General features: G+C 27.1%; 2 protein-coding genes across 2 annotated transcripts; both read right to left on the bottom strand.

Annotated features, from left to right (window-relative positions):
* Positions 1-9245: 9245 nt before the first annotated feature.
* Positions 9246-10766, bottom strand: LOC107017312 (cytochrome P450 CYP736A12-like). Its single transcript, XM_015217570.2, has 2 exons — positions 10593-10766; positions 9246-9995 (listed from the first exon to the last, which is right to left on the bottom strand). The coding sequence occupies exons 1-2, from the start codon at positions 10764-10766 to the stop codon at positions 9381-9383; spliced, it is 789 nt and encodes a 262-aa protein (XP_015073056.2). The 3' UTR covers positions 9246-9380.
* A 1811-nt stretch (positions 10767-12577) lies between these two features.
* Positions 12578-14891, bottom strand: LOC107017211 (cytochrome P450 CYP736A12-like). The gene is made up of 2 exons (XM_015217481.1): positions 13988-14891; positions 12578-13383 (listed from the first exon to the last, which is right to left on the bottom strand). Exons 1-2 carry the CDS (start codon positions 14852-14854, stop codon positions 12769-12771), a joined length of 1482 nt encoding a protein of 493 aa, XP_015072967.1. The 5' UTR covers positions 14855-14891; the 3' UTR covers positions 12578-12768.
* Positions 14892-23465: the final 8574 nt, after the last annotated feature.

Genomic DNA, 23465 nt, shown 5'->3' with positions numbered 1-23465 from the left:
TATATATATATATATATAATCTACTTGCTTGATATATTTTTAGTTAGTCAATAGTTTTCAATTTTATATATTTTATTTCAAGTTTGGACTTGTAAAAAAATTAATATTTTATTTTGTATTAAAATCCGAAGTTACAATTATATTGTTATAGTTTATCAAATTTGAAGTTAACAATTCACTTTGTAAATATTTTTTTATTCAGTTTGCCTCTAGCCTTTAATGTTATTAATTTAACATAATGAACGTTGATATTTCGAAAAAAATATTTTGTACTCATGTGAATTTTACAGTCTTTTCAAAAATTTCTATTCAATTAACATATTTTGAGTTTAGTTTATCACACAGGTAAGTGAAAAAATATTTGGTTCCTTTTTCAAATACCGTATAGTTGTAAAAATTCAAATAAATTGAAAAACCAAAAAAATTTGAAAGAACCGACTAAAATCAAAATCAAAAAAATCGATTTAATATGATTTGATTTTTAAATTTAATAAACTGACATAATTAGTTTAGATTTTTTTTAATGAAAAACTAAAGTGAACCGACCTATGTGTCCTAGTACTGAGTCTCATTGCATTCCAGAGGACACATATTTACTGGTTCAGTCTTTCCTTTATAGGATGTTGTGGGATCTGTCCCAACATCCATCTTAGTATTATAGGGGCTTCATACATAGACAGTTATGTAGTTTGGTTTTGAGTCTTTTTTTTTGTATTGCAGTTGTTTTGCTATGAGATTTAAGTGTCATTTAGGCAAAAATATTTAATTCAAGTTATTTTATGAGAATGTTTTCTTGTATTGAGTTAAGTCTTGCGTTGAGTTAAGTAATACAGGTCAGGGACCTGCTCAAAGCCGACAATGGTCATTGAGTGCCGGTCACATCTAGGGTGTAGGCTCGGAGCGTGACAGTTATGTCAGTGAAATGTTACAAGAATAATAGTTATAAAAGTGGAGTTATGGTTGGTTATCTTCATAATGGAGGAACGTAATAGAGTCTTGATGTAGTGGATATCCACAAATAATATGCCTTGCTAAAAGATTACAAGGAAAAGACCCCGTAGGAAAAAATCCTAATGAAGAAAAAATAGTACACATATCTTTTGATACGTTTTGAATGTTGCCTCGTTAGAAATCTTACCACGAAAATTTAATTGAGATAAAATCATGATTAAGAAAAAGAGTGCAACACGTATTTTTCTCCCATGATAAAAAATTTACTTGATATCTCGAAAACAATGCATTTCAATCTTGTATCACAACTTCTCAAATATTGATATAGGCAATCTTTAGTGAATAACTTTACAAGATTATCACTTAATGGATCTTTGAACGTCTATATCACCATTTTGTTGAAGATCATGTGTGTAAAGGACTTTTGGTGAAATATAGTTAGTGCGATCTCCTTTGATTGTATTCTCTTCGTGTATGGTGGTTGGAATATGTTTTTCAAAGAAAATCACATATTTTCTGAATATGATAGATCATGATTCCAACCAAACACACTCCTGACTTAATTCATAGATCAATATCATTTCTGCATGATTTGAAGAAGTGGTTAGTAATGTGATTCTTTGAATTTCCAAGATATCGTTGTGTTCCCATATGTAATAATAGTCTATTTGCGATTGAGCTTAATGCAGATCAAATAAATATTCTACATCTAAATAATCAAATCATTTCTGATTCGGGGATTGATCATTACAATTTTATTGAAGCTCGTGTTTTTTTTCGAAAGAAAATCACACATCTTCTATGTGTTGAGTCACTTGCTTTGTTAGTTTCTTGTCATAACTTGAATGATAATATGACAATCTTTTCACATAACTTTCGTTATGTGTGTCGAATAATCCTCTAACATTCGCATAACCAGCAATTTATAAGTGTACCAATTGCACTAATACATGACATTTTAAATTATTTTAGAGATCAAAAAGATTCTTTCTCTGTGTTAAGTCTCAAAACCATTGGGTACTCAATGTAATTACTTTAAGACCTTTTAAATCCTTCAAGGATTTTCATATAACCTTCATCGTCTAGTTAGACATAATAATTATTCATATGCATATTCAAGTATTTCATCTATTGTCATACTTAAACAAGTCTCATTACATCCAGCACTGGAGAATATATCTCCATTTAATAATATCAGAATTTTTGCGGAAACCCTTTATGTCTTGAGACACAAATCACATTTTATATCTTACGTTTATACATTCGCACATTGATTTATTTGTACCACACTGATTTGGTCCATGAACTATAAGATCAAAAACATCACTTTTCTAAGTGAAACAAAATATACTTGAATAGCGTCAATCATTTCTCTGTCCACACTACATGACAAATTCAAATTTAAGATCATCCTAATTATTTATAGCACCGACTGCTACTTCATATCAAAGATATCGTCGACGGTCATTTTGATTCGATTTCAATACGACATAACTTATCGAGATCTCTTCATTTTTCAGGTACATGAACCTTTGTCAAGGTTTTATGAAGTGTTATGTCATAGTGCTCTTTCAAAGCACTTGCCTTATTATCATGACCATTTTGATATTTTTTCCTCTCCTTCCTCAAGGATATTTATGTTTAAAATTGATTGGTCTATCATGCTTTTGGCGTATCATAGACTCTGTCCTTCAACGACTATTTGTTGGAGCATTTGCAGCTTAATTAATCAAATATTGGGTCTGGAAATACACATGCCAAATTATTTGCTACATTTTGCAACTGAATTATCTCTTGAACTTCAAGTTCACATTTTTTAATGAGGATCTAAATGATTAACCACACACATAATTTCAGCTTCTAAACATATCTTTTTTTAATGTTAGGAAATCTAGCATTTACACCCAACCTCATTTAGGGCTCTATGTTTGTGCGTGATGAAACAATAAAATCATATGTGCACATATCAAATTTTTAGATGGAATTATTTGGTTCTTGACCATGAACCTATTGTGATGGAAGAACCTTGTTGGCTTAATGAATACATGTTAAATAAATTCATCTCATACCAAATTTTATTTGAGAGATTTGTTCTCATAATCATTGGTCTAGCTATAATTGGTGGCATACAATTTCTGCTAAACAAGTCAACATAATCAACATAATTTTATAGTTTGAAACTGTGCTCTTAATTTAACAATTCGAGCAAACAACCTTACAAAACCAATTGTAAGCTGATACAAATGTTCATGTGACCATACCATAGATGCATCTATTAAAACATAATAGTAAGCGGTCCACATGACAGGTGAACGATCCCATATTTACCTTTTTATATGTTCAGGGAATACAATCACAACTTTAGCTGGTACAATGATTTATTTCATCATGAGAACAAGCAACACATGAGAATTCTAGAATAATCTTTTATTTCATTTCATCATGAGAACAAGCAACACATGAGAATTCTAGAAGAATCTTTTATTTCTTCAACAAATAACCACATGAATTCTCTATTCTTTTGCATCACATTTGAACCCAAATGGTCAAAATCATTAAGCCAACTGATATTTATTCTAGTAAATTTTCTAGTTTACTTTTGCATGTGATTCCATTATCATGCCTATATTTGTATACAACAAATAAGAGAAGGGCAGTTAACCTTTTATGTACATATTAATAGCTCGCTTTGATTGTAATAATCTAAAGATATTTGATATTTTAATAATTTACAGTCTCAATATAATAATTATTTTTAATTCCTCCGAAACTTAAAAAGTTTTTTTTTGAGACTTACTACAACCTCAATATTATGAATTATTTTCATTTCAGGAAGTAACAAATTAGTTCTTCTGAAACTGTTAATTAAGTTTGTGTACTACCACAAATTTCACAATATCATTCGTATGGTGACCATCTCCTTCAAGGAGAATACATGACTTATTTCTTGACAATCAATCACAAATTTGTGTTGTCACACAATAATATTTATTTTGGTCGAGGCTACAAATTTTATAGGAAAGAATATAACATACCACAATATTTGTGATGTTTTCAATGTATATGACCAAATGATCATTTATGTCCAAATATTTCTTTTCAATCTCTCAAACCTCCAGTAGAGGTGATGTGACATTTATTCAACAATACATGAACATGTTCTTATCCATACAAACACAAGTCGTATTTTCTTCAAGAAATGGACCATAACCATTTGTACATGCTCCATAAGTTTTTATTGGAAACTCATTGTCATGCTTTGACATTATCAAATTTATGTGACTCACCTTAACATCACTTTAAGAGGTCAAATGTATCAAATGGGCTATCACTTTGTATTCCTTTATTTTGATGGAGAATGTACAGAACTTTTCAAATTTGGGTTGCACCAACAACAATGTGCCCAATAACTTCTCATTCCACTTTGATGGATAAAAAATACCTTCACATTTGAAGGAGCATCTTAAGAAATAATGTGGCCAATATCCTTTCGTACCACTTTAATGGAGAAATTATCTTCACATTTCAAGAATAATCTTAAAAATCCATAAAATTCTTCCTTTTAGTTACCACATTGATGACCATTAATATTTTACCACACTCATATTCATACATTCAATCATTTGTCATTTTTCAGACATATTATGCATTGCTACCACATTCATATAAGAGAAAGGAGCAAATAAATTGGGTTAATTTCATGACTTTTTCCGTCAAAAATATACAATTTTATGTTAGTCATCTTCATATCATCAGTGTAGTACATTAGGAATTAAACCCAATGTCTTACCCATATAAAAACGTCTTTGGTCATAAGTCAATGAGACTTAAACCCAAGTTCTTGTTATCATAGTGCATCGAGACTTTAACTCTGTGTCTTACCCACTTGGTGCAGTGAAACTTGAGTTAACCATCTTACCCTCCATCAATGTTTTGATAAACCAAATATGTTACCAAGAAAATAATTATCAAAATCATAAACATAATCTGAATTTGACTTAAAAGTACAAGAAAAATGAACGAAATCAATTAATTAGAACAACATGTTAGAATCATTTAAAAGTCCCAAGTTAAAATAAATTAAAACATATTGATAGTCCCTCTCAACATTGTCATCATAATTTACTAACCATTTTAAAATAACCACAAAACAAATTTTGTTAGTACAAATAATATATTGAATATGAAGTACACCATGCAATCGAAAATTACTAGGATAATTCATAAAAGTCACCTACCATTGATTATGGCCAACTCGTACTGATGACGTGTTGTAAAACTTAAAAACGAAAGAACAATATAAAGATGAAGACAAGAAGAATATAAGACTAGAGGAACAATGTAAGATAATTTTCTTTCTTTCAAGTGTTCACCAAACCTTCAAGTGTATACAATATGGACCCTTATGCCTCTATTTATAGTGTAACATAGAGGTATACAAAAGGTTAGTCATAAACATGCAATTAACATGCATATAATGGGCGAGGTTATGAAAGTGAAGGGTTACAAGAATAATGGTTAGGAAGGTGGAGGTTATGGTTATTTTCATAATGAAGGAAAGTATTGTAGTGAACATTCACAATATATTATTTCATAACATATATTTATATGAGAGAGGTTTTCTTCTAAACTTGTGTCGCAAAACATTAGCGGATCTTAGACTATCATTAAGGTGTGTCAATAGTTGTAGTAAAAAACTATAATTATGAGACTAATACGACTAGAGTACACAACTTCAAATAATTTTCTCAAAAACCTTAACCACTAGATAAATTTTTGACCTCTATATGTAATGTAATTTTCCGACATAGGATTGTCGTTTGACACCCTTTGGCTAAGGATGAATCTGCCCCTACCGAAAAGTTAATTAAACGCTTAAAATATAATTATTCACTAACAAAACTTTAGAAATTAACCTAATTGTGAATCAACAAAAAAATGTGCTTTAAAATAATACAAAAAAGTATGATGCAAACTAAAGAATAAAGAAGAAGAGGACAATAGATGGGATGAGAAGAAAAAGAGTGGAACGGGAGTAGAAAAGACGATTCTAATTTATTTTTTACTCTAAGTTCAAATTGACACACCTACTTTTTTTCATTTCTATATTATTGTTTTTTTGTCACTTTAGTTTAAAAGATAACTTTTTTTATACATTTAAATAGTAAAAATATCTAATGGATCATTATAATAATTTAAACTTGTAACTAACTTTTCAAAATAAGTTGAGAAAGAAATTTATCCTTTTCCTATACTCATTCTAAACTTATAATGAGTTGATATCTACAACCACAAACAATTCAAAATGACTAATTCATTTATGATTGATGCAGCATACAAAAAGTCACTATTGATATTTCTGTCAAATAGGATACAGTTTTAATAGGGGATAATGTAATTAGCTTACAATAAATATAATTATGTTTTTATTTACACAAAAATAGCCAAAAGTCACAATAAATTTATAACAACACAATATAGTTTGTTAAAAATCATAGCAAGTATACATACATTATATAATATAACTTAGTTATACATGATCGATATACTAACTATAAATTATGAGATATTCAAAATGTTGAAAGCTTAATTATATATAAAATATACATTAACTATACATTGATAAATTCGATTTTGATCAACTCAAAATCACATCTAAATAGTCCCAAAATTTAGATATAATATCCTCTCAACGTTTCAAATCTTTTAATACATAATTCCCTCAAAATTATTCAAGTTTTTAGTTCATTAAATTTTAAAACAAATAATAACGAAGAAGGTGAATCTGAATGATGAAGATGAAAAAAGACAAAAACATCCAATAATAACGAAATTGAAAGGGAAAAAAATGCAGGGAGTGAAATTGAATTATTTGATTAATTTTAATAATTATGAAAAACGAAGAAGGCGAAGCAGAATGATGAAGAAGAGGAAAAACAAAAACATCCAATAATGATGAAATTGAAAGGAAAAAAACAAAACAGGGCACCATCAATTAAGAAATTGATAGGAAGAAAAGAAAAATATTTTTCTAATGTTTGTTTGGTGATTGAAAAATATTTTTTTAAAAAATATTTTTTATATATTGCTTGAGAGTAGAAAATATTTTTAAGAAAATAATTCTTTTACCCTGTGGTGTAAAATGAAAATTTTGAAATTGAACTATTATTCGATTTCTTTTTAAAAAATTTACGGGGGATGGCTGGGTAGGGGTAGAAATGGCATAAAAATTAAAATTTTCAAATTTGAAATACTTTTTAGAAATAATTATTTTTTTAATTTTTTTGACGAGAGTTGCGGGGTAGGGAATTGGGGGTGTAGGGGTGTGGGGCATAAAAAATGAAATTTTTTTGCAATTGTTTTTTTATTTGGATAACCTCGGTAGGATGACGTAAAAAATGATTTTTTTTTTTAAAAAAATCCATATGAGGTTGCATAAAAATGATTTTTTTTAAAATTTTGGAATATTATTCCAAAATAATTATTTTTGTGGAGTCAGGGGGCAGGGGCGGTAGGGGTTTGGTGAGGTAAAAAAATTTAAAAATTTGAAATATTTTTCACAAATTGTTTTAAACTATTATTTTTTTGTTTTGAGAGGGGTGGGGGTGGGGCTAGTTTGAGGGTAGGGGTAAAGAATATTTGAAATTTAAAAAACATGATTTCTTTTTTACGGGGAGGTTCGGGTAGGGGGTATGAGGTAGGGTTAGAGAAAAAATTTTGAGTGATGAAATAGAGTTTTGAAGGGAAATCATTTTTCTTAAATTCGAGAAAAATGACTTAAACTGAAAAAAAAATTTCAAAACATTTAAGTCAACCCAACATGAAAAAACACACCCTTAAATTAAGACTGGGATGGTATGGACTTGTTGTTTGGTACAAAAATTAATAATGCATTGATTAGTAATTGTGAGATTAGTAATGCAAGGGTTAAAAGTGCAGAAATTAGTAATGAAGAATTTATTTTTACCAAGTTTTTGGTTCGTTGTTTTTCATTGCATCTTGTGTTTGGATTAAAACTTTATGAAATTTTTTTTTCCAATTATACCCTTAAATTTTTATGAAATTGGGTTAAGATAAATAATTGTCGGACAATATTATTCTTTTATGGTCTTCTAACTAGCTATGAAGAACAATATTGTTGTCATGTTTGCCCTCTTTTCACTTAAATTATTTGAGGATAAATAATTGTCATCTTAGTAAATTAATCCCTTACAAAATGTCAATTTTGAATTTAAAAACGAATAAACTATCAATTTTTTAAAAATTGAAAAGACGGAAAATAATATTAAAATTGGATAAGACATCTACATTTACACATAAAAATAAGTTGTAATTTTAATATGTATGTAATTTAATAAATTATTTAAACTATAAATAAGTAGAAAACACACATACGCATACATGCGCGCACACACACAAACAATACATATAAAAGATATAGCTAATCTATAAATTACTTATATATAAGCCCAAACTCCAATCAAATATAATATTAAATAATATCATATATAATAAATGAACTATTTATTTTTAACGCTACCTACTAGAGGTTAAAAGACAAGTAGATTATAATGATCAAATACCAAATGTTGAGAATTTGCTTCTGAAGAAGGTAATGTTCCATGAGGTTAGCTATAGCTAAAAGACTAGGGATTACCTTTTTTTTTTAGTCGAGTTCTCTTTCATATGCTTCTTTAAGAAAATATTAATATTTTTGTTATAATTATATTAATGGAAATAACATCCACTCTTAAAAGTAGGTGAATTAAAATCATGCACATCACCAAACTATTTCACCAATTTCATCAATCAAACCCTTTACCCAAAATTTTGGATATCCACGTAAAATTCCAATTTTAGCTAACAACGACTATTCATAGATTCACCAACTATTATTTGATTAATTGCGTTACGGCTATCAAGTATTTTTAATTTCCGAAGGGATATCCTAAATTATTTAAAGGCATATGCTTCATTCATCCATTTTTAATTGTCATAGTTTTCTTTCTTTTTTTAGAGTCAAACAATTAGAATTTTGACTCAAATTTTACGATGTATGTTTTCACTATATTGATATGCAAAATGTTATAATTTATAGTACTTTTCTTATAATTTTTTAATTATCTAATTTTTTTGTTTAAAATATCGAATTAATGAAATCTAATTTAACTTTAAAAATTAGTCAAATTTATTTTTAAAAAACGTACTATGATAAGTAAAAATGGACAGTGGGAATAATATAATAATATGGATTAGAAGCAAAAGTTTGTATATATCATTTAGTAGAAGTAAAGTAATAACAAAAACAAAAACATATTTATTGCATACAAAGAAGTAATCAATCAAAATTCCTAAAGAAAGAAACTTTATTATACAAGATCATATAAATTATTATTATAAGTAGATGTATCAAAATGAATTTTCCAAAATCAGTTGTGTTGTAGCCTATAAGTTGGAACAGCCATCAAATGATTTGCCCTGCCAGTAACTATACCAAATTGCTCAGTCATGTCCAAATCCTTAGGGTGCATCTCATTAGGGAGTTCCCAATCAAAGCAATGAACCAATTGTGCTACGACAAGACGAACAATAATTAATGCCAATTGCATCCCAGGGCAACTTCTTCTACCAGAACCAAATGGTAAAAGTTGATAATCACGTCCACGAACGTCTACATTACTTTCAACAAATCTCTCTGGCATAAACTTATCAGCTTCACTCCAAAATTTAGGATCTCTATGAATAGTGTATGCATTGACAATAACTTGTGATCCTTTTTTGATATAGAAATCATCTACCATACAATCTTCCATGGCTTCATGAAGCAGTAATGGGGCAGCAGCATGTAGCCTAAATGACTCTTTAAATACCATGTTTAAGTATTTTAAGTTTTCTAAGTCTGATTCTTGTACCATTCTGTTTAGGCCTACTACTTCTTCTAGTTCTCTTTGGAGTTTCTTCATTATGTCTGGATTTCTTAGAAGCTCTGACAACATCCATTCAATTGAACTTGATGATGTATCTATTGATGCCACAAGCATGTCCTGAATTTACATTAAAAAAAAATTTGTTTGTTACTTTGCATGACAATAATTTGATTATGATTGTATCTTCTAGATCATGTTGAGTCATACTAATATTCATGTCGTTTACTCAAATAATTAATATTTGAAGTGACATATAGTAGTTGATTGAATGCTGAGCTAGGAGTAGTTAGTATATTATTCCCTTTTTTTTAAAATAAGTCCTTCCTCACTCCAATACCCTTTTTATTTTTAATTCTTGTTACAATATTATAATTAGAAATAATTTAATTTTGTAATTTTCTTTTTATTCTTAGTAGAATGATTTACAATCATATAAATATGTAAGAATTATTTTATATCACAAATTTCAAAAAAAGTTTATTTTTTTTCTTAAACAACATATCAAGTCAAACAATAGTACATAAAATGAAAGGGAGGGAGTAACGTTCTTTTACTTTTAGTCAAGTATATAAGGATTGACATCTTTCCTTATTTATATTCATAGAAAATTATATGACTTATTTTGGATGATAAATTTTTTAAAGAAATTTTTATTTTTCTTTTAAAATTAGTCAAATACGTTTGCATAAATTGAGACAGAGAGAATGAACATACCAACATAACAGCTTTGACATGACGACGATCAAACTGGAATTCTGCTTCACCGGATTGCATAATGTCCATCATAGTGTCTACAAAGTCCTTATTTTTCTTTTGTTCCTTAGAATTCACATGTTCATCAATAATCTTCTCTACAAATGGATCAAGCACCTTAGAAGTATCCTTCATTCTATATTTTTCAAAAGGAGTCAAACTAGTCCTAGTTCTCAAAACGACCTAGCGGGTCGTTACACATTTGGATCTATTCGGAGTGGACCACTATTTGTTTAATTGTGCAACTTGACAATCTTTTATCGTCTTATATATCTTTATACTTTTGTGAAGTATATTCATTGGTGGATCGCTAATCGTAAGTTGTTACTTGTTAATAAATATTAAGTTGGAATTTTGTTTAAGTTTATGTGATATTTTTTTTTGTTTAAATATAAAATGTCATCTTTTTATAATAAGTAAAAGTTTAATTTAAATTTAAATTTTATCATCAATAATATATATGATCAAGAAGGATTTTAGATCATAAATTTTAAATTTTTTTAATTTTATCTTATTTTACTTTTTGTCAAGCTACAGGTGTTGCATATATTGGACAGTGAGAGTAATAGAAATGAAGTATTTGCTTCCTCCATTTCAATTTACTGTTTTAATTACTTTCTTTTTTAGTCAAATTAAAAAAAAATTATGTTTCTTTCCCTTTTCAATATTTTTTTGAATTCTAAATTTCTATCTGACATGTTTAAAATTATAAAATTACAAATATTTTAATATATTTTATATATCTTTAATTTCCACAAAATTAAAAAAACATATTAATACATTTTACATATTTAATTTAAGACTAAAATATTTCAACATATTCTGTATTTTCTTAAATAAATTGAAACGGGACGTCTGAGATGGGGGATTAGTTACGTTTTGTAAAATTCATTCGTACCGTTCAAATTAGCTTTCAATGGGATTTAGACAAATACTCTTAATATTAAGGCTATTAAAATATCTTTTTCGAGGGATATCCTAAAATATTTGAAGGCATATAATAACATGGATTAGAAACAAAACTTGTACTATATATTATTTATCAAATTTAACAAAAATAATAACATATATATTTTTATTATAAAAGGTAAGACGACTCACATTATTATGATATAGATCAAAATCAATTTCACAAAAATAATTTGGCATTACCTAACTATACAAAATCGCTCAGTCATGTCCACATCATTAGGTGCTTCTAATTAAAGTAATGAACTAATTGTGCTACGATTGATAAATACTCGCACCTTTTAATTAATCACAGTTAATATGTCTGATAAATGAATTTTTAATTTATGGGTTGCTTTAATGTGGACATTGAATGATAAATGTTTTTTTTTATTATTGTTAGGATGAATGATAGCTCAAAAATTAACTTGTCTTTACTGTTTGAAGAATACTTATATATAGACGTTAAAATATAATCAATTTTTTTAAAAAAAACCATTTCTTATCAATGGAACATGAGTTTATTTACGAGTATGGAAAATGCATTTAAAAAGAATATAGTTGAACGAGAGGCTGTCCACCTCTATCTATAAAAGTTATTTCACAAATTAAATTACTATATACAGAAAGTTTACCACAAGAATAAATAAATCTCATCATACATCAAAAAAATTCTGAACACTTTTCATCCCTAATTTTACTATGTTACATTCACGTGATTATATTTTTTTCCTATGAAAGTATTGTTAATTTAAAGTTTTCTTCGCAACATGAAAAATATTTGAATAGATACTTTGATTGCTTCAGACATTGTTCTCTTCTTAGTTCATTCAATCAACAATACAATTACTGAAAAACAAACTTTGCTCTATATATTATCATATGTACTCCAATTTAAATAATACTTAAAATTAATAAAATCAAAAATATTTAAACATTATTTTCAAGAAATAAATCTTAAAATTTTAAACATGTTTTATAAAAAAAAAAAAGAAGAGAAGATGAAACATTAATCATTAAATATGAAAATACAATATTTAAATTAAGAGAACTAGTTATTTCTAAAAAATAACATATTTATTGCATACAAAGAAGTAATCAATGAAAGTCCCTAAAGAAAGAAACTTTATTATACAAGATCATATAAATTATTATTCTAAGTAGATGTATCAAAATGAATTTTCCAAAATCAGTTGTGTTGTAGCCTATAAGTTGGAACAGCCATCAAATGATTTGCCCTGCCAGTAACTATACCAAATTGCTCAGTCATGTCCAAATCCTTAGGGTGCATCTCATTAGGGAGTTCCCAATCAAAGCAATGAACCAATTGTGCTACGACAAGACGAACAATAATTAATGCCAATTGCATCCCAGGGCAACTTCTTCTACCAGAACCAAATGGTAAAAGTTGATAATCACGTCCACGAACGTCTACATTACTTTCAACAAATCTCTCTGGCATAAACTCATCAGCTTCACTCCAAAATTTAGGATCTCTATGAATAGTGTATGCATTGACAATAACTTGTGATCCTTTTTTGATATAGAAATCATCTACCATACAATCTTCCATGGCTTCATGAAGTAGTAATGGGGCAGCAGCATGTAGCCTAAATGACTCTTTAAATACCATGTTTAAGTATTTTAAGTTTTCTAAGTCTGATTCTTGTACCATTCTGTTTAGGCCTACTACTTCATCTAGTTCTCTTTGGAGTTTCTTCATTATGTCTGGATTTCTTAGAAGCTCTGACAACATCCATTCAATTGAACTTGATGATGTATCTATTGATGCCACAAGCATGTCCTGAATTTACATTTAAAAAAATTAGTTTGTTACTTTGCATGACAATAATTTGATTATGATTGTATCATCTAGATCATGTTGAGTCATAATAACAAAGATAATATTCACGTCTTTTACTCAAATAATTAATTTTTGAAGTGACATATAGTTGATTGATTGCTGAGCTAGGAGTAGTTAGAATATTATTCCCTTTTTTTCAATTTAAGTCCTTCCTCACTCCAATACCCTTTTTATTTTTAATTCTTTGTTACAATACTATAATTAGAAATAATTTAACTTTATCATTTTCTTTTTATTCTTAGTAAAATAATTTACAATCATATAAATATGTAAGAATTATTTTATATCACAAATTTCAAAAGTCTATTTTTCTTTTTTAAACAACATATCAAGTCAATCAATACTACATAAAATAGAATGAAACGGAGGGTGTAACATTCTTTTACTTTTAATCAAGTATATAAGGATTGAAATCTTTCATTATTTATATTTATAGAAAATTATATGACTTATTTTAGATGGTAAATTTTTTTAAGAAATTTTTATTTTTGTTTTAAAATTAGTCAAATACGTTTGCATAAATCGAGACAGAGAATGAACATACCAGCATGACAGCTTTGACATGACGACGATCAAACTGGAATTCTGCTTCACCGGATTGCATAATGTCCATCATAGTGTCTACAAAGTCCTTATTTTTCTTTTGTTCCTTAGCATTGACATGTTCATCAATAATCTTCTCTACAAATGGATCAAGCACCTTAGAAGTATCCTTCATTCTACGTGTGAGTCCTTGGAGGTCAATAACACCAAGAAATGGGAAAAAATCACCAAGATTTGGTGTTGCAGCTAGAGTTGTAACCTCTTGAACTAAATACTTAAATCCTCTTTTGTCCAAATCGTCATCTGTAAACTTTTTCCCAAAAACCATTAAGCAACTCAAGTTGGCACTTAACTTTGATACTTGAGCGCTAAGATCAACTTCAACATGACCTTGAGCTATTTCTTTGATCATAATGGCAATTTCTTCACTTCTAGTAGATTGGAATGAGTGAATCTTCATGTTACTCAACAAATGGACCGTACACAATTTTCTCATGTTACGCCAATACGCGCCATACTTTGAGAAAATCAAATTCCTTTGGCCATACGATATGTATTGAGCGGTCTCGTTATGAGGCCTACTAGCAAAAATATGATCATAAGTTTTCAGAATTTTTTCTGCTGATTCGGGGGAAGATATAACATAAGTTGGTACCAAACCAAATTTCATGTAGATGATAGGACCATATTTTAGAGAAAATTTGTGTAAATCTTGAGTAAGATTTTCACCTAAAAGATGGAGGTGTCCTAATATTGGAATGCCTTTTGGACCAGGAGGAAGTTTTTTCTTGTTTTTGATATTTAGTAACTCATAGAAAATGAATAATAGAATAAGAGCTAAAATGAATGTTGCCCACACAAAAGCCATTTGTTTGGTAATAATAATAATGAGACAATATTTGCAAGTGTGTTGTTGTATGATTTATGGGAAAGGGCACATATATACTTATATATATAGGAAAAGTAAATCATGTGAACGGCGGCCCCTCAATAGTTTACCTTAGCTACTATTTTTATTGTGAAAAAGGAAAAGTCTATAGAAATTACGAGTTGGTGAACGTTGTGTCATAATATTATTGTTATTATTTTGAATAGATTGTCATTATACGACAACACCAACAACTAAACAAAAACAAAAAAGAAAAGCTATAGATAAATAATTAAATTTATAATTACTTTACAAAAAAATAATTTAGTAACGAATTAGAGATGAAATTTATAGCTAATAATTTTTAATGTTTTATTCGTTTCAATTTATATAAGTTCGTGTGATTTGACACAAAATTTAGGAGAAAAAAAGAAAAAATTATGAAATTTGTGGTCTATTTGTTTGACTATATATCATTTCATCATGTGTGAAATGAGGATTTAAAATTTGAATTGTTATTAAATATAAAAATATACAATTCTATTTGAGACTAACTAAAAAGAAAAATAAATATATAAATTGAGATAAACAAATTATTATTTATTTATATATGTAATAAATATTAAACACACTTTAACTATTTCATAAATTTATCTATTCATGATAATTCTGACTCCACCGACTGTTCAAAATGAATCATGCAATTTGAAGTAAGAAGGTCAAATACTTTACCAAAGTGTTCCTAAAAATTCCGAAGTGTTCAAAACGGAAACATAAAGATGTTTGACATTGAAATAAAATAATTATTTATGAGATAGAAATTGTGTAAATGTAAACTTTTGGGATTAGAAAGTAAACTTTAGTAACTTATAATACTATCGGGGTTTACTATGTATAATTATTTTTTAACTAGGACAATGATACTATACAATTTGCTTTAATATATAGTTGTCATTTTGATGTCACAACGACGCTTTTATTATTATCATTATTATTATTATTATTATTATTATTATTATTAAAAGTTAAAACAATACCTCACAACAACATATCTTACATTAGTTAATTAAAAAGTTGAGCATTTTCTTGTGACGTGCATGGCAAATAAAAAAGTAATATGAATATTAAACGGTTTGCATGAAATATTCACTCTTTTTCTGACACTATGTTTGAATCACTGTTATTTATTATATTTTATTGTATTATTATCTTACTATAATATTTGTTTTGATTGTTATTTAAAATGTATTTTGTTGTATTGTTAAATTCGTTTGTTATGTAACGATGAAAGCTCTCAATTTATGAAACAATCGATTTGGTGTGTTACCATTATTACTTAATTTTTTTTTCCATATCCTGACATAATAATTCATACTATTTTTTTACCATTTATCCTATATTATTTAATTCTAATCATATCTTCTACCTTAAAATAATTAAATATATTTTAATAAATTCATAAATTACAATCAAATAATATAATTTAACAAAATATTATATTTATCATATAGTACGGTACAATAAAGTACACTATAATAGAGTACCATACAACCTGCATGTAAAATTGACCGTTTTCATTTATTAATTATTTGGGATTAAGATAAGCTTCCATATATCTTAATGCCTCTATTTACGTCAGTAGTTATCAAGAGCTATTGGATTGCAACTTAGTTTATTGAGAATACGATAGTTAAAGCAACAAATTAAAGTACTTATACATATTTTCTACCGTTGATTAAGAAATTAATATATCTACTCACCCCACTTCAAATTATTTGTTGTGAATTCTAAAAAAAAGTAAAAATATTTTTTTTGTTTTTATTTTATACGTCTTCATAAAAAATAAATATTAGATTTGATATTTGTCATTTCACAAAATTAATGCATGAATAATATTATTTTTTTTATTTTCGTTTCAAAATTTATTAGTCTTGAAAGTATGCTGAGTAATTAATTCATGTTGATTTATTAAAAGCTTCACTTTACGAGAATCTTAAATATGATAAATTTACTTAGTTTTTTAAGGAAGCAAAATCTAAAATGGTGACTAACTAAATAAAAAATGAGGGAATAGCTCTTGTTATCTAAAACTCTTTTGTCGTTTTAGAAGTTCAACACAAAAATTAATTACTATTTCCATTTTATTCTTAGAAATTATTGTTTGCGAAGAATACAAACATCTTGATTGTGAATGATGTTATAATTGTTCAAATAATAATAAAAAATAAAATACTATATTTGCTAGAATTAGTGACCTAGCGGAAAATAACTTAAACTCTTTATTCCTCAATTCTTTAAGTCATTCCGAGTCAATTTCTCAAATGATCATCCAAATTAAGAGAATTGCTTTAAAATATCATTTATGTTTCATTTAGGACCAAAATATCACGCAATTATCAATATTTTCCTTCAAATATACTTGACAATTCAAAAGCATCACTCTTTCTTACTTGACATGACATGTCATTAAAGTCTTTTTTTAATAATAGACTAATCTAATTCATTTAACTCATTTAACTAAAATATTGATCATATTGTTTTTAATTTTTTTAATTAATTTATTAAGAATAAATTTTCATACTTAAAATCTTTTATAATAATTAAACTTTTTATTTTTTTATGTTATGCAAAATGCATTTTGAAAACGTACTATAATCTCATCAATTTTAAATACTTATAAACACATACATTTAAAAAATATTGATATACACATCACTCATGAAAACTAATTTACTTCAATTAATCATAAATTGTATAATAAATCAAAAATTTTAAAGATTGATTAATTATTAAAAAAATAATTATTTGGGTGCTTTGAAATCTATATATACTTATAATATCTATTTTTAAAAGAAAATAGTAAGTGAATAATATTTATAGAAAATAAAATGTTGATCTTTATTTATCAGTATATTAATCTCATATAATATGTATACTATCAAATTAAATTAGTAAATAATTATTAGTTTATTTATTGATGTTTAATTGTATGAAAAGTTATAATATAATATAATATAGAATAAAAGAATAAAAATAAAAACAAAATTAAAAAAAGTTAAAGAATAATTTTTTTTCTTACCAATCTTTTTGTCAACCTTACAAATTTATCTAAATACTTTTACTTAAAAAATTATTTAAAATTTTCAAATAATTAGTTAGAAATTTTAAAATATATAAGTAATAAGTGCACACAGAGATTTTTTCATTGAATTTTGTTTTGTGACAATATATAAAGTTAGTAGACTTTTTAAATTACTTTTCTTATAATTTTCATAAATTCTCACGTAATTTTATATCTTTATTTTGTAAAGACATAAGTTTGATGAATTAAATAAGTTTATTTTTTTTAAGGGATAATGCACAAGTACCCCCTCAACCTATGTGCAAAATTTCATAGACACATTTATACTATACTAAGGTTCTATTACCCACCTAAACTTATTTTATACATAATCTATTATCCCTTTCAGCCTACGTGGCACCATCTTGTTAGCCCAACATGTGTTGATATTTTTTTCAAACTAGTGCCACGTAGGCCAAAAGGGGGTAGAAAATTATTTATAAAATAAGTCCAGGGGGGTAATAGGACCTTAGTATAGTATAAGTGTGTCTTTGAGATTTTAGGATAGGTTGAGGGGTACTTATGCATTTTCCCCTTTTTTAAAACTATTATTTAATGACAGGGCATATCAACTAGAATTTAAGGAGACTTGAGGTATTTAGTATTTCTAATGGATAAAAAATATAATATTATTCACTTTCTTCTTTTTTTATTTCATAAAAAATAATATTTGGAAGCATGAATTGCAAAATATATAATTAATGTTATTGTAATAGTTAATTGACCTTTAATATTATTGATTTATTATACAACTTATGATTAATTGATGTAAATTAGCGTTAATGAGTGATTTGTATATCAATATTTTTTGAATGTATGTGTTTGTAAGTATTCGAAATTGATAAAATCATAGTATATTTTAAAAATATATTCTTCATAACATAAAAAATAAAAAGTTTAATTATGATAAAAGATTTTAAGTATGAAAATTTATTCTTAATAGATTAAAAATTAAGTAAAAATAATATGATAATTATTTTAGTTAAATAGGTTCAATCAATTAAATTAGTCTTTTATTAAAAAAAAGACTTTAATGACATGTCATGCCAACTAGGAGAGAGTGATGATTTTAAAATGTCAAGTATATTTGGAGGAAAATAGTGATAGTTGAGTGATATTTTGGTCCTAAATAAAGCATAAATGATTTTATTTACATTGTTCTTATGCCACTAAGACACGATTTTTGAGTCAATTCCTTAAATGGTCACCAAAGTTAAGAAAATTGCCTTGAAATATCATTTATGTTTCATTTAGGACCAAAATATCAGTCAAGTATCACTATTTTCCTGCAAATATATTTGGCACTTTAAAATCATCATTCTCTCCTAGTTGGCATGACATGTCATTAAAGTCTTTTTTTTAATAATAGACTAATTTGATTCATTGAACCTATTTAACTAAAATAATTATCATATTATTTTTACTTTATTTTAATCTATTAAGAATATATTTTCATACTTAAAATCTTTTATCATAATTAAATTTTTTGGTTTTTTATGTTCTGAAGAAAACATTTTTAAAATGTACTATAATTTTATCGATTTTGAATACTTATAAACATATACATTCAAAAAAATATTAATATACAAATCACTCATTAATGCTAATTTACATCAATTAATCATAACTATAATAAATTAATAATATTAAAGGTCAATTAACTATTACAATAATATTAATTATATATTTTGCAATTCATGCTTCGATTATTTATTTTTTTTTGAAAAAAAAAAAAAGTGAATAATATTATTTTTTTAATCCATTAGAAATACTAAATACCTCAAAAGTCTCCTTAAATTCTAGTTGGATATGCCCTGTCGTTAAATAATCATTTTTAAAAAATAACAGACTTATTTAATTCATCAAACTTATGTCTTTACAAAACAAATATTTAAATTACATGAGAATTTATGAAGATTATAAGAAAAGTAAGTAACTTTTTATATTGTCACGAAACAAAATTCAATGAAAAAATCTCTGTGTGCACTTATTACCTAATAATTTTAAAATTCCTAACTAAATTATTTGAGAATTTTAAACAATTTTTAATGAAAGTATTTAGATAATTTGTAAGGTTGACAAAAAAGTTGGTAACAAAAAGAAAATTATTATTTACCTTTTTTAAATTTTATTTTTATTTTTATTCTTTTATTCTATATTATATTATATTATAACTTCTCATACAATTAAACATCAAGAAATAAACTAATAATTAATTTAATTGTCACGACCCAAAAATGGACGTGATGGCACTCGTTTTATCCCATCAAGACAAGTCAGCCTAAAACTCAACCATTACAAATAAATACATAAATTTCATAATCAATTCAAAAACACCCACAAAATCAGGTTGTCACGTGTACAAGCCTCTAAAGTATTATAATTGATTCAAAAGAAAATATAAGTCTAATATGACATTGTTTCAAGAATAGAACAAGATCATAATTAAGGAGTAAGAAGGTCTGCTGAGATGACAAACAACTACCTCACAAATCTCCAAGAAACCTCGGAAAATAAGAGAATATATCAGTAAGTTCCGGGCTAGTAACCTACAAAAAAAATTATAGAAGAAAGGGGTGAGCACTAAATCACACGGTACTCAACAAGTAAACCTCTAAACACAAGCTAAGGGGATGAAATACAGGTACTCTTACCACCCCCAACCGAACCTCCTCAACTACAATCTGCATAAAAATCAGCCCAACCCAACTTACGGTTTACAATGCACATAGTTCAACAAGAACACTTAAACAAATACATATCCTCAACAACAACACTTTAACAAATTAAATGTCCTCAACAACAATACTTTAACAAATTACATATCCTCAACAAAGATACTTTAACGAATTACATATCCTCAACAACAAGCTCAGTATTCATCAATCACCAATTCCACAGAAAGGCATTCACAAAATTAGCAAAACACAATAGCATGTTCACTAATGATAAGTGTGTGCAATGCAATGGAATGCAATGTCAAGTATAATGATCATGCCTGACCTAGTGATACACACCCGCTGTCTCTCATTCTGGGACCCATGGGGGACATATATGTCCTTGCATCTGTCGCGGCACACGACACGACCCTCGATAATAGTAACTATTGCGGCGCACGACACGTCCCTTGAAATATAGTATTCATCGCGATGCGCAATACGTCCCTCGAAATATAGTATCAATCGCGACGCGCGATACGTCCCTCGAAATGGTACATCCTCTTTAAGTTCTCATTCTTTCTCAATGCACATTACACTTGTCACAACCATGTCTTAAAATAATGCAAATGCAATGTTCACACAAATAAAGAGGATATGACCATTTTCATAACATTGCACAATGCACAACAACAGAAACAGAATATCACATCAACAATGACTCAATAAGCCTTCAAACCTTTCTCAACACATCACACATAAACAATTAATCACATTGTCTTTTGTTACCCCTTTTTCATCATTAGAGTTAATCAATGTGAACAAGCCAACCCATCACCAAGTCTCATTACTCCTAAACATATACTACAAGGAAATACACGCATTTCATACACTTAACAAGAGTGTAGAAATCTACCTGCCTCAATCAATCAAGAATTTACTCCGAGAGTTGAGCCTTCCCTTTTCGTTGAACTTCCAACTCAAAGCAATCTATTCAAAGAAATGACCATAATAAGATTCCAAAACTAACAACCCCATATTATTATACCTCTAGTATATACCAAAACTCACTCCAATCTACAGTCACGTTCCTAATCTTGATGCCAATTAATACTTCAACTCTCACACTTCTCAAATTTAAGCCTAAGGTTAACATACAACCTTAAAAGCTTTCATATAATATAATTCATCCGATATTTAATTACCTATCTCAATATATCAAAACTTGAATTATAATGTGATAATTACAAAATTTTTGAAATCAAACCGAGTTATAAAATCAACACTTAAACCGTAACTAATATGTGCTCGTGAAATAATTTTAGAAAGAATATTATCAGTGCATCTATTCAATAATCACATCCCTAATCACTAGTCATAATTTTTCTAAGACATAGTCCCAGTTCCTATAAAACAATACTTATACATTAATTTGAAACACCAATTTTGGAAAAACTTAAATATCAACTCACTAAATCAGTAGATACTCACTATAATTTAACATAATAATTTTTTTTTGCTATCTAAAACTTACAAATTATTAGCTATCAATATGTCAAAATATTTTCCACTCAAACTTATCCTCTAAAGACCAAATTCAAGTGAAATACATAATTTAAATATTCAATTAATTTCCTCCCATCAGAACTAACGCCATATACATGATTATTAGTGGGAAAAGTTTGTTCACCAATTGAACTATTTGATTTATAATTCTTTCACTTGCAATATATATAGAATTATCATAAAATTTTAGTTAGATTTCTTACCTGAAGGAAGAGGATTCACTTTTCGTCCTCTTTTTACTTCGTGACATGGTACCGCACCAACTGTACGGTTTTCTCTCAAAGTTTAGGTTTAGTTTATTTTACATGGGTCACTAAATAAATTATGGACTTGACCCATTAATTAATAACTAAATAAATAAATTATTTAATCAATATCTATAAATTAAATAATCGTATTTATCAAAAAGTTCAAAATTCTTAAAATCAACTTCATCTATTGATCATTAATGACTCGAGGCAACTATCGGGAGGGGTAAAATGGTAATTTCATAAAAATTATAAAAACAACTTTTTGGGTCATTACATAAATTTACAAATTTAATTCGATAGTATACATATTATATGAGATTAATATATTGATAAATAAAGATTGAAATTTTATTTTCTATAAATATTATTCACTTACTATTTTCTTTTAAAAAAGATATTGTAAGTATATATGAATTTCAAAGCACCCAAATAATTATTTTTTAATAAATAATTGATCTTTAATATTATTGCTTTATAATATAATTTATGATTAATTGGAATAAACTATCGTTCATGAGTGATTTGTATATCAATATTTTTTGAATGTATGTATTTATAAGTATTTAAAATTGATGATATTATAGTATGCTTTGAAAATGCTTACGCATAACATAAACAAATAAAAAGTTTAATTATAATAAAAGATTTTAAGTATGAAAATTTATTCTTAATAAATTAACTAAAAAAGATTAAAAACAATATGATCATGTCACGACCCAAAACGGGCCGCGACTGGCACCCACACTTATCCTACTATGTGAGCGAACCAACCAATCTAATCCCCAACATTTCAACCATCAATAACAAAATATAATGCGGAAGACTTAAAACTCATTAATGAAAATCGGATAAATAACTTATAAAAACTCAATACTATTATTCCCAAAACTTGGAAGTTATCACCACAAGAACATCTATCCTCAAATTACCAATCTAAGAGTATCTAAGAAACTAAAATAAGTAAAAAGCTAGTCCATGCCGGAATCTCAAGGCATCAAGACATGAAGAGGAAGATC

This window comes from Solanum pennellii, chromosome 4 (genome assembly GCF_001406875.1).
Source record: "Solanum pennellii chromosome 4, SPENNV200".
Lineage (NCBI taxonomy): Eukaryota > Viridiplantae > Streptophyta > Magnoliopsida > Solanales > Solanaceae > Solanum > Solanum pennellii.
This window is presented reverse-complemented; position numbering and strand designations above follow the sequence as displayed.